The sequence below is a fragment of the Pelodiscus sinensis genome, chromosome 23 (assembly GCF_049634645.1).
Source record: "Pelodiscus sinensis isolate JC-2024 chromosome 23, ASM4963464v1, whole genome shotgun sequence".
NCBI lineage: Eukaryota > Metazoa > Chordata > Testudines > Trionychidae > Pelodiscus > Pelodiscus sinensis.
In genome coordinates, this window is record NC_134733.1 from 14,576,149 (window position 1) to 14,588,802 (window position 12,654).

At 55.6% G+C, this 12,654-nt stretch overlaps 1 protein-coding gene across 2 annotated transcripts in view; it reads right to left on the bottom strand.

Moving 5' to 3' along the window:
- The window catches only part of NOC2L (NOC2 like nucleolar associated transcriptional repressor), a 90,621-nt gene that overhangs the window by 60,529 nt on the left and 17,438 nt on the right, over positions 1-12,654 (bottom strand). For both annotated transcript variants that reach the window (XM_025186660.2, XM_075906874.1), the window contains exons 9-11: positions 12,262-12,375; positions 11,320-11,508; positions 8,015-8,154 (exon numbers count right to left, since the gene is read on the bottom strand). In XM_025186660.2, coding sequence (XP_025042445.2) covers positions 8,015-8,154; positions 11,320-11,508; positions 12,262-12,375 — 443 coding nt within the window. The remainder of the gene's footprint in view (positions 1-8,014; positions 8,155-11,319; positions 11,509-12,261; positions 12,376-12,654) is intronic.

Genomic DNA, 12,654 nt, shown 5'->3' on the forward strand with positions numbered 1-12,654 from the left:
CCTGGGCTCCCCTAGGCTCTGGTGTGCGAGGGGAATGTGGGGGGAGTCTTTCTACGTCTCAGTCAGGGGCCGCCTGAGTGATGGGGGGGGGTTCTTTTTTGGTTTTGTGTTTGCTTCTCACTTGTGTGCACCCCCCCACCCCAAAAAGGTTCCTCACCCCGAGCTAAGCCCTCACCGGTGTTCTTGGAAACCTTCTCTCCCCCAAGCAAAGCCAGGTTTCACGATTATGCCCTCCGTGTCTCTAACTCAGCGTTCCCCAATTGGTGCTCTGCGGAACCCTGGGATTCCGCGACGCAAAAGCAAGGGTTCCGCGAAGAGCCGGCACTCCCCCGCCCCCGCCCTTAAAGAGACAGAGCCGCTGCGGCCGCGGTTTGTTTTTTGCTTGACAAAACGCAGTGGGGGCCTTTTTTAAGGCCGCCCGAGGGGTTCCGTGGCCAAATAAAATTGGGAAACACTGCTCTAACTCAACCGACCCTATCCGGAAGAACACCAAAGGGACAGGACTTTATTTCCCCAGAAGACAAGGCTTTCTCCACCGAACAGCTAGGGATAGAGGAACGGACGATAATTGGAATCTTTTCCTGGCCGTAGGATGGCTATAAAATAAAACCAAGCCCAGGCACTGATGAGCATCTGCACTCACGTAACTTTACGCTTTCCTCCGCATATTTGCCCTAGCTCCATTCCACACCTGGGGAGAAAGTGGCCGATTACTGGGACAGGAGAACAGGGAGCACCATGTAACCCAGGGGTCGGCAACGTAGGGCACGCATGCCGGTAGTGGCACACAAGATGTTTTTGAGCAGCACACGCAACGAAAGCCTAATAGTACCATGGGGACGTTCACCAGAAAAGTCCCCTTAGTCCAGGGATCGGCAATCTAAGGCACGTTTACTAGCCAAATATGACTCGCAGCTTGAGCTCAGCCCCCCCTCCCCTCGCGCCTCCCCACCCACAATGGGGAGCCTGTGCCGGCAAAGGGCACTGCACCCCCTGCTGGCTGCCTTCAAGGGGGAGAAGCCCCGAGGCTCCACGCTGGATCCGGCTTGGCGCTTGTGCTAACCCTCCTCTCCCATAGCAATGGGCATGCTTCCTTATCCACCTGCCTGGTGATCAGAGAGGGGGCATCTGGCTGCAGAAAAGTGAAGCCAGAGCCGAACCCAGGGCAGGAGACCAAGAGGGGTGCGCGGTGGAGAGAGCCCCTCCCGGCACAGTGGCTCGGCCCAAGGCAGGAGGATACTCTGGGGCCACAGAGGCTGGCCGACCCCTGTGCCCAGCACACAGCAGCCGCCATGGGCGCTCTCAGGGCGGGCTGGTCGGTTCCCAGAGGAGGTCAGAGTCTAGTCTTCCGCCCCGCTGGCCCCCCGAGCAGGCGAGAGATGTTGGGCCAGTCAATCACTGGCCACATCGCAGCCACCCAGCACGGTGTCACTGGCTCATCCACCTCCCCAGCTGGATGTGGTGGTGATGCACATTAAGCGCGCAGGCGCTGTGGAGGGGAGGCTAAAATGGCAGCGGAGGATCCGAGCTTTAGGGACTAGGAGAGGCACATGCCCTTCTTCCAGCGCTGCCTGCAGATCCTGCCTGAGAAATACTTGTCCCTGGAGACCAGCAGGTACCGGCCGAGCTGCTCCTGCCCCCTTTCCCCCAGAATCACACTAAGCGGTAAGATCTGCATCTTTATTCATTTATTAATGAAGCTGCTAAAAGGTAAGCAGGACCATTATTGACTTCAAAAAGTATCAATGGCACGCGAATCAGTTCAATCTTGGCACGCCACTTCCGAAAGGCTGCCGACCCCCGGTGTAATCAATCGTCTTTGTTCCAAGTCCCAAAGGCCAAATTTCCCGCTGGTGCAGTACGCCGCCAAAAGAGCTATGCCGACATGCCCCACCTGAGGCCCCGGCCCTACCTTTGAGAGGAAAAGATACCAAACCCAACACAAGCTAAAGAACAGGATCCCCACTCCCGAATCCTACAAGGCTCAATAGCTGCATCCCACCACCGACTGGAATGGTGATGCTGATCAAAGATGCCTGCAGCATGTTGCTGTGCAGGAGAAATAACCCAGCGGCCCAGGGGGGAATCCAAACAGCATGCGTGATACCCACAAAGAAGGGGGACGGAGAAAAGTGCTGCAGCTTGGTCCCTTCTGAACATGTGGCAGACCTTTGGCATTTCTCATGGGTATTGCCTTCCGGGATGTGGTCCCAACAGATTCACGGCCTTCCTTTCTGCCCTGCTACTGCTGCTGCTCCAAAACGCAGCCTCAACCAGGGCCCCAGTGAAGCCCTCTGACCAGCAGCTGAAACTGCGGCTGTGCTGCCAGACCCAGACCCGGAGCAAGGGGACAAAGGAACGGGACCCCCTGGTTTACCACTCTGTGTCCTCTCCCTTTCACGCAGGTTTGTTGGCAACACCCATCCTCCCCTGCACCGCAGCCTGCGTGTGCCACTGGCCTGCTCTCCAGAGAACCTCGTGCAAGCTCTGCTCCCAGCTCTCTCCAGCCCACCACTCATTTCCGGACAGTCCCAAGCCCTCATTACACGTTAAGTGCTCGCTGCATGGTGTTCCAGGAGGCCCTGTGCATCACACATGCCCACAAATTTGCTGCTCTCCCTGGGACTTTCCAAATTCAGCCTTCCATGGCCCTTGAGAGCAGACGTCTCTGCCCAGACAGGTGTAGAACTGCCTAGACTTGTCCACAGGACAATTACCATGCTGCAACAGCAATGGGACGCTGGGGTAAGAGAATCCTGACAATCACTCAAACCTGTTTATCTTCATCGCCCTAGGGAGTGCTGAAGCCAGCCTGGTGGCATTTGAGACTGAGAATCTAACGGCGCTAACAGGATTTCAGAGATCAAGCGCCAGCAGTTACAAAGCCCAGAGAGCTTCTTTCCCTTCCCAAACTGGGACGGTACAAGAGGGAGGTAGCGCCAAGTTCTCAGCAGAAAAGGAAAAGAAAAAGAAAAAGAAAAAGAAAAAGAAAAAGAAAAAAGAGAGAAAAAAGAGAAAGAGGCCACACTTCAAGCCCCGAGGCCTCCCAAGAGTGACAGTGAAAGAACTCGAGATGGCAGAGTGAGGAAAGTGCAGCTACACGTACACGACACTCCAGTCTCGGCAGCGCACACGGAACGTGGCAGGTTGCATCCTCACGGCGATGGGTAGCTACACGTGCAAGTGAAAGGCTCCTTCCGTGCCACTGGAGTCTGTCACCAGGGCGGGGGAAGGTTCCAGCTGCAGCTAGGTCCATCCCAGGAGCAGGACATGACACCACTACCAGCAGCGTAGACGGGGAAGCTTGGCTTTGGGAAGTAGACAGCCACATGGGGTATGGACTCGTGCACATGCCCACCCTCCATGCGTCCTTGCGTGCCTAAGCCATGCCTCACTGCCTACCTTGATAGTTACAACCGTGGAGGAGGGGCTATGTGCCTATGTAGCCGATAGGCCACTGAAAGGCCGATGTACCTGATCTGTAGTTAAATCCAGGCTTGATTTCTGATTCTGCCACCGATTCCCAGTGTGACCTTGGGTCAGTCACTTCGTCTCTCCATGGGGAGGGTAATCCTTCCTTCCTCTCACCCTGGGTCTGTCTTGTCTCTACACACTGTAAGCTCTTGAGGGCAGCAGCTGTTTCCTATTTTATCTCTGTTAAGTGGCTTGCACAGCTGGGCTTTCATCTCAGTTGGGCTCTGCCATCTCTACTCCGTAACTTTGCTCAGGTCACAGTTGCTCAGATTTTAAAGAGATCCCAAGATGAGCTGCAAAATGTCATGGGCCAATTTTATTGCTGGTGTGACACCAAAGACTGCAGCGGAGTTGCATTAGGGTTCAATCTGACCCGTTATGCCTGCCCGATAGAAGTAGTCAAATCATCATTGTGCAACCCAAATGGTCCCCACACAGCCAGGTTTTTCACTGGCGTGCAAATAAAAGAAAAAAAACAGAGGCTAATTACACGGAGAGGTTCCCAAGTCAACAAGCCTTCAATCCCCCCCATGACAGCAGCTCAGCTCCGAGACATGGTAATGAAGGGACCCATTCAGGTGTTTGCGCATGGCTAGCTCTCTCTTCTCTGGGGAAATAAAAGGAAATATATCACCTTCGGGAATAAAAATCCAGCGCCATAGCAACGCTGCCTCCTGCTGCCGCTGCTCTGCCTGGGGTAAGGTGTGCAAATAAAGAAGCAGCTGTTTGCATCTCGAAATGTGCAAGCACGCAGGCTATCAGCGCAAGAGCGCCCCACGCCAGGGTATAAAAACCCTGCAGCTCTCAATTCTCCATTTCCCTTTCTGCGGGAGTGCTCGCAGCTTATTCCTGCAATGGGATCGCTGAGAATACGCGTTCGTTCTTCCTTGCCTGAGCCTTCACAGGCACAACATTGTTTTTAACGTGTTTATTTACAGCACTGGATTTGCTGCCTTCTGGCTGACTTACGGGACACAGTTTTCAGTGCCGCCAGGCACTCCGCAAGGCAGGCCTGGGCCCATAAGTGGTTGGGGGCACATTACTGCAGGAATGGCTGTCGGTGACAATCTTTACTTCAAGTAAATACAAATGAATGCCACTTCCCAAGGGAGGGGGCGCTGTGCTCCTGGCAGGGCAGTTCGGCAGAGAGAGAAAACTGAGGTCTCACCCTCACACACGCCCCGAGGGTCCTATGACCCTGTTCACATGTAAAAAGGGGGAGCACTGAAATCAGACCCAGACGCCAAGGTTAATGGTGTCATTACTTCCTCCAACTCTCCTGTCCTTTCAAGAGGCAACAGTGCAAGCAAAGGGTTTACCAAAATGGCTTAGGAACAGCCCAAACCTCTAGATAATCAGAGCCTGGGTAAGAAGAGTTTTGGGTTCAGAATCAGGAGAGGCCGAAGTCTCATCTGTCTTGGACTATTCAGACACAACAAGCCCTGAATCTGGGCAGGAGGGACACCAGACCCGGCCGCCCCCTCCCCCCTCACTTTCTAAGCAATCGTTTCTAACTCTCTGGTTCCCAGGAGCAGGCTTATCATTCCAGTCATCAAGGGCTTAGCTGTGATCTCTGTGTCCTATCGGAATTGGCCGTGGGCCTGCGTCAAAAGCGGCTGCATTTCAGCGGTGGAGAACATGACCGTGGAGTAGCATTTGTGGCCCAAATCCAATCAGCACCCACTGAAGTCAATGGAATGGTTCCCCTTGACTTCTTATGGGCTTCTCCCTCAATGAGGGAGCAGCTCCAGTAGAGCAGCATAGGCATTGCCTTAGAAAGGCCGTGGCTTACGGCCCATAGCAGGCGCGTTCTCTGTAAGCTGTGCACCCAGGGGAGATTCTAAGGCCACTCAGCTGATTAGCAGAATGCTAGCAGCTGTTTTTTCACTTCTATTGGTGGTGCACATTCCCACATGCCTCGGTGCATGCGACAAAATTTATTCTGCCCATGGATGGAAAAAATCCACACATGAATGGAAAAGATTAGAGGGAACATGTTCAGCAGGTATCTGGCGTTGATGCTCTTACAGGCTGTTCAAAGAGGCCCCCCTTCTGGAGATGGCATTACAGCAAGACCCCGTCTGCCCTGGTGCCCTGTTCCAGCCACGTACAATGTTTAGAAACCAGCTTTAATGCCTGATGCTATGAGCGACAGTAGAGCACGTAAGAGTTTTCCCTTCTGCTTCTGAAGACCCTGCATGATCACTGCTTTGCAGCCTGGAGTGTGTGCACGGTGCTAACACACACAACGCAAGTCGTGCCACCCTCCACTGTCGGCAGCCATCTCCGGAACACCGGACAAGAGAAGAACTTTCCCCAGTGATGTTGCTCGCTGCAATCTGGAAAACACGGCTTCCACCTTCCTGCTGGGTCGCAATTTCTTGCCCACAAGCATCTCTGCTTGCCGTTGTTAGCTGCAGCGCAGGAGGTCTGGGGGAACGCAGTCTAGCAGGCTGGCCTCTAGGTGGCGCTTCAGCTCACGAAATGGCCAGCATGGCAACGGAAGGGGCAGCACAGCTCACAAAAGGCACCAGAGACCTCGCTGAACCGGGGCTCCACGCTGCTAGAGACACATGCCCCGGCACACAACAGCAGCAGCGATAGCAACACCCGGCTCTTCATCAAGCACCCTAAAGATGGGATCAGTAACATCATCCGCCCCCCAGCAGGAAGAGGTGAAGTAACTTGCCCAAGGTCACCCAGCAGGGAAGTTGCAGAGTCAGGAATAGGACCCAGGTCTTCCAAGCCCTGGTCCACTGATCTAATCACTACCCCACACGGCCTGTAGGGTGCTGCGTGGATAGTTCTTACCCCCCCACCCCAGAGCTTGTTGCAGCGTGGGGACCATTTTGCAAGCGGAGAGGCCAAGGTAAGTCACAGGAGCGAAAGGGGCTCCACCCGCCCATTGCAAAACAAAACGGAGCAAAATTACTTCCCCTCCCTGCTCAGGTTAAGGCGGCGCAGGCTGGACTAAGATGCGGGCTACTTATTTCACCAAGGGACTCAGCTGCTTTGAAAAAATTGAAAAATCACAACAAGTCTACAAAAGCAAGGCCTGAACAGGAAGCACAACTGCTCGGTTAGCCTTCACTTCCTCTTACATGCCTGCTGTGCTGGGGACACTGCAGACTATGGCCACCGATGCCCCCCAAGGAGAGATGTGCCATGGCCGAGCTCAGCCTGGCTCTGCCACTGCCAGGCCCGGCGTTCCTGGCCAACGCTGGAGTGTTTGCAGTGCTGTTCTAGTGGCTGCTGGACTGAAGCTAAGTCCAAGCACAGCAAGAGCTAGGTAGGTGGGTACATGTAAAGGCAAAGGGGCTGGATTTCACTGGAGGCTTTTTAAAGGCCAGCTGCCAATGGGAAAGCAAACGCGTTAGAGCTTCTGGTTAATGGGGCCAAAAAGTGCCTCAAATACCACAGCCCATTATATCTGCCTTGTCCAAACAAAGCGTGTCTGGGAAGGCATGCTGGCCCGCTCTTCCCAGCCTGCTACATGTCACCATCTAGGGATGTAAGCGACTTGTCAACTACCCAATAAGCCTAGGCTTATCAGGTAGTCGAGTCACTACTCGGCTACTCGCTCCCCGCCCCCCTCCCCCGGCCCGGTGCCTCAGTACAAGAAGCAGCAAGGAGAGGGGAGCAGATGCTGATGGAAATTCCATGGACTTCTCAATTAGCTTCCTACCTTCTATTTAACATCCCTCTCACCATCTTCTGCCCCCTGTCCTGAAGCAGTTTGCTCAAATAATAAATACACCTGAGCCTCTGTACTCTGGGTGTTCCTAATCCGGGAACATCCATGCTACGGACCCTGGCAGGGGGAGGAGGAAGCAGCTCTGCACACTGCCACTCTCCCCTAGTTGGGGAAACGGCAGCGCAGAGAGGCGTCCCCATAGCCCTGGAAGCAGCGTCTGGCAGCATCAGAGGGCACGGAGCCAAGAATGTCACCAGGCATGGGGCACCAGGTGAGCACCCCACTCCATCCCCAGACCCCACAGTGCTCTCCCTGGCCCTGCAAATCCTTTAATCCAGTGTACCCTGTTTCCCAGGCTTGCTAGATTAAAAGGGTCAAGTGTAGTGCTCACAGTAATACCCAAGTCTCACTTCGCATCCGTCGCTCTCCAAATGCTTTACAAAGGAGGAAATATTATACCATTTCACAGATGGGGAAAACCGAGGCACATAGCCATGAAGTGTCCCAAGATCCCCCAGCAAACCAGGGGCTGAGCCTGGAACAGAACTCAGGTCTCCCATCCATCCCAGTGCTGTGCTTTAGCCACTAGGCCACAGATGGGGCCCTGCAAATGTTCAGAAAAGTAGCTCATGAAGCTTATGCTAAGTTCAGGCAACAGCAGCAAGTCATTTCTTACAGGGGTACTTCAATACATCACAGCTCATGAGAGCAGCCCGCCAGTGTGCCACAGGACAGTCCCCTACAATAAAGAGCATCCAGACCCTCCTGGCCACCCCTATGTGACTGTATGGCCACATCAGAGCCCGAGGGTTTTAAATGGGGAGGGGGTAGGAGGAGCCTACTTACTTAATGCAGCCAATGATGACCTGGGTCAGAGGGTAAATCAACGGCTCCATGATCTCGTTGGGGTAGATGGTGCTCAGGACTCGACACCAGAAGTAGAGGCAATGGATGTACTGCCAATTGTACACAGACTGGTAGCTCTCCTATGGAAAAAAGAAAGGCATGTGTGCTTGGAAAATGAACAGCTGAGACAAGAGACGAACCTGCTCTCTGTGGCAAGTGCGCAGGCTCCTTGTCTTCTCAGAGCAATGCAGCCTAGTAGATGGGGCACACAACTGGGAACGGGGGGCCCCCGCTGACTATGGCAGCGACACTGGGAAAAAGGGGCGATCGGGCAGTAAGGGGCTAGTCCAGGATTCAGCAGGACGGGATGATTGGAGGTTTGCATGATGCTTTGGAAACGCTAAGTACTGGTTATTAACTGGCAGGCAGCCAGGCGGTGAGATCCCTCCTTTACAACTATGACGACTCCCTTCCTGGTCCATGCATGCTGGAGGGAAGAAAAATAACCCCCTAAAGCAGGGCTATTCAACCTTGGAAGCCCCGGGGGCCACAGTGATACTCATAGCACGAGCAGAGGGCCGCAACTTAAGTGTGGTTGCATAGACATGCAAATATATGCAAATAGCTTCTTCCACAATGCCCCCGCGTTCCTGGCACCTCCTCCCTGAGGGCTAGAAATGCCGACACCGTGTACCTGTCTGTTCCAGCCAGCCCATCTGCTTGCGTCTTTCAATGCTCACCCCGCCTGGGAGACGCCAGCGGAGGCCAGGTTCAAAGGACCTGTGGGCTGCTTACTGAGCCCTGCGTAAGCCCAAGCCGCACCACAGGCCACAAACAAACGTGTCGTGGGCTGCATGTGACCCGCGGGCCGCATGTTGAGTAACCTGCTCTAAAGCTACAGAGCAGAACCAGCTTCCCCAGCGGCACTCACTGAACCTGCAGGACAAGGTGAAGCAGCACACGGTGCCCAGGGGGAGCCGAGGGAACACAGAAGCACGCAGGGCCCAGAGCGAGCTTTCAGCCCAACTTCCGCCGCCCTAGACAGCAGACGAAAACGCAAGAAGCCACTTGGACAGTGTCGCTGCAGCCCCAGATCACCCAGGCTGGCTCACCAGCCCAAGGGGCATTGCAAAGACCAGCTCAGGCTCCAGGCAAGCATCAGGAAACTGTCTAGTATCCAAGTGAACTTGGGTAGCGTCTCCCCTTCCCTATATGCATGGCATGGATCTGAGCAGCCCCACACACCAGGAAAAAAACCCTCCATGACATCACCATCCCCAGCCCATATTTCCCACCCAGCCGCCAGGCAGTCCACGAGGAAGCTAGTTCTCCGGGGACTTCTCGACCAGAGGCTGCAGACCGGAGGCGCTCAGCGTTTGAAGCAGCCTCGCAGCTGGCAGCTTTCAAAGCTGCTCCTCGGGCGGGACCCTGGGCTCCAAACGTCTCTCCTCTCCGTGAACCTCTCGTCCGCTGGCTGATGGCGACCCCCAGCCGACAACGGCTCCTCCCGCACGTGCCTGAGCAGGGTGAGCATGGAGCGGATGGCAGACTGCCTGCTTGTAGCCTTCCTGCATTACACACGTAAGCCTAGCACCTAATGGGAGGGCTCAGGTAAACATTTCCCCCCTTTGCTCGGGTCACTCCCTCTCGCCCACACAGCACGGGTGGGCCAGCAGCTTCAGTAAGCGCCTGGTGCGCCTCTCTCACCACCTGACTTGTGGCTTTGGGCATGCTGGTCGTGCCCCTGTAACTGAATCTCTCCCTCCACCCACTGTGTCACCCACCGGATCAGGGGGCTGTCTAGTTCAGGGCTGAAGGTGTAGGAAGCCAATACAATCCCATTAGGGGCAAATGCACAGGCCTAGACCTGGCTTATCTCGGCTGGGTTTATCCCTATGTCTGAGCACCTAGGCGATTTCAGTGATAACCAATCCTGCTGTGCATGGAAGCAACCCAGCCACTAATCTGGCGGGGGAGGGAGAGAGGGGCTGTTTTCTGAAACGTGGGTCAGGATGGGATTAGCAATCTGACTCAGCACAAGCAGGTCAGACTGGACACATCCCAAATCCGAACAGCTCTGGGGGACTTAGCTGGTTGCCGCAACAAAACGACAGAAAGGCCCCAGGCAGGTGGCACAGGCTGACGGGGAGACCGTCAGGCAGGCACCAGAGTTGGAAACAACCACAAACAGGGGGTGGTTTCTAATCATCTGTGCTCTGGGGTTTGCTAAGCAGCAGCGTTAATTACATATCCACAGGAGGGCGAAGGGGAGAGATGCCCGGGGGAAAGAGAAAGCATCACTGGGTGAAGAGAGAACCAGCTTGCCAGTGTTTGCACTGCACCTCCTTGCTAAAAAACCCAAACAGCTACATAAGCGAAAGCATTTCTCCTCCCATGAGCAACTGGCAGAACTCGGGAACCCTCTGTCCTTTTGGCAGCGTGGCTGCTGCTCCTAAGCACATGAGGAAACAGGCTGCCTCCCCCGTCTCACGAGGCCGCCTGCTTCACAGAACACGTTCCTATTGAGTCCCAAACGACTGGCTCTCAATTCCCCTGGATTCCTCAAGGATATCCCCCATGTGCCAGCTGGCTTCCTCCCCCCCTCCCCCGGACTCTAGTCATCCCTCTCCCGGACCTGGTATCCGAGGCTCCAGGAAAAGCATTCTATCCCCGCCAGCCCCTGAGGACTCCAAGCTCCCACAGACCCAGCAGGGGGGCTCTGTTAAGAGACAGAATCCGGAGCCCTGGTGCTGTTCCACCCTGACTGAAGCGCGTTGCAAAACACAGGCAGTCACGTTCCTTCTACCACCGCTGGGCTGGAACAAGTGAGGCAAATGCGCAGCTTCCCAGCAGCTTGGAGAAGGGGGGCGCTTCATGGGAAGAGGGGCTTCAGCCCAGACTGCTGGGGCAAACGCCTGCTCAGACGGTCACTGCTGAGCAGACGGCCCCAGGTTTTAAAGTTCCCATCTCCACTGCCTCCCAGCAACGGGCCAGGAGCACAGCTTGCCTCACGAGATGCGATGCCCTGGCTCAGGCTCCAGGGTGAACAGGCATTTCAGCCCCAGTGCTCCAACAGGCCAGCTGGCTCCCCGCTTTGACCAGCTCTCCTGACTGTAGCACACCGCAGCATTGAAGCGGGGACTGTGATCTCTCTCCTGTCTCCCTATGCGCAAGGCCACACCCCAACCTGGGTGAAAACCGACGTCACCCAGCGTGGGGTGGGAGGGGGAGTGAGAAGAGGGTGTAACGGCAGCTTGCAAAGGTTCTGCATGAACTTGGTTCCTCAAGCTGGGCTCAGAACCTACCTTCTTCTTCAGGGTCATGGCGCTGCGCAGGTGAATGGCGAGCTGGCGAATGTAGATGAAGGCATGCTGGTAGGACACCTGCGTGTCCAGGGCGTACATCTCCGTCAGGGTGCGCTGCATGAAGTTGATCATGGGGAGGACGTTGGGGGAGGTGAACCGGGAGTTCTTCACATAGGAGATGTACATTTGCTGCAGGGAAAGGCCAGGCACGAACCGGAGTCAGAATGAAAAGCCGGCCCGGGAAGGTGCGCCTGCCAACCACCCTCCGCCCAAACCTCGGCACAGCCTGCCTTCCAGCACCCCGGGGCTTGGGACCCAGGCCAGCCTGGGTGGTGTCAGCCACGCCACCGGCACAGCAAGCCTCCCGCTCGTGTCCCGGCCCGCAAGCCTCATGCTTGACCTGTGCAGTGGAGAGGGGCACTCATACTGGGCTCTCCCCAGCACAAACGCACGGTACTGGCAGCGGGGGTGTTTTGTGTAATGCGGCTGAATCGAAACTCTCTTCGCTCAGCTGGCCGGCGGCTGTCAGACGCCGCTGCTGCAGGCGCTATGTTTTCCAACCGCCGGCAGTGGCACACGCCACTCCCAGCCTGTGCGTGGCATCTACATGAGGACGCTTGCGAGCCTGTATGTCTGCATGCCACAGGAGACAGAGCAGCAATACAACACCAGCACGCAGAGCTAGGTCATGGGCTAACAGATGGTGCATTGGACTGGGACCCAGGAGACCTGGCTTCTGTTTTCTGCTCTGCCACTGGCTTGTAGGAGTGACCTTGGGCAAGTCACTTTACCTCCCAGTGCCTCAGTTTCCCCTTTGTCAAATGGAGATAACAAGTCTGGCCTCCTTTGCAAAGCACATGGAGGTCTGCAGATGTTAACAACGAGGCATTACTGTTATATTGTCAGAGCAAACCTCCCCCCGCCCCACTTCACCCCCGTTACCTTGAGCACGGGGTTCAGATACAGCTCCTTCTTATGGCGGCAGACCTTGTTCAGCACCAGGAAGGCCAGCACTCTCACGGTTTCTTCGCCCGTGCTCCACAGACGGATGGCTTGCTAACGAGGAAAGGAAGAAGAGAGGCCCGGGTGAACAGAAGCACCAGATCCCATGACATCGGAGAGGTGAGAGCGCTCCCTTCCCCTTCATGACAGAGGGGAAGGGCAGGTCGTGCTGCACCCAGAAGCACAACACTGGCCGCCGTCCCATCCCCCCAGCCTGGCTGTACGCTGCCTCCACGTTAAATGCCAAGATCAACGTTTCCAAACCTATCTATCCTCGAAAGCCAACGGGGGCACGTGTGCTCAGCACCTCAGAAAGTCAAGCACGTTTTAGGC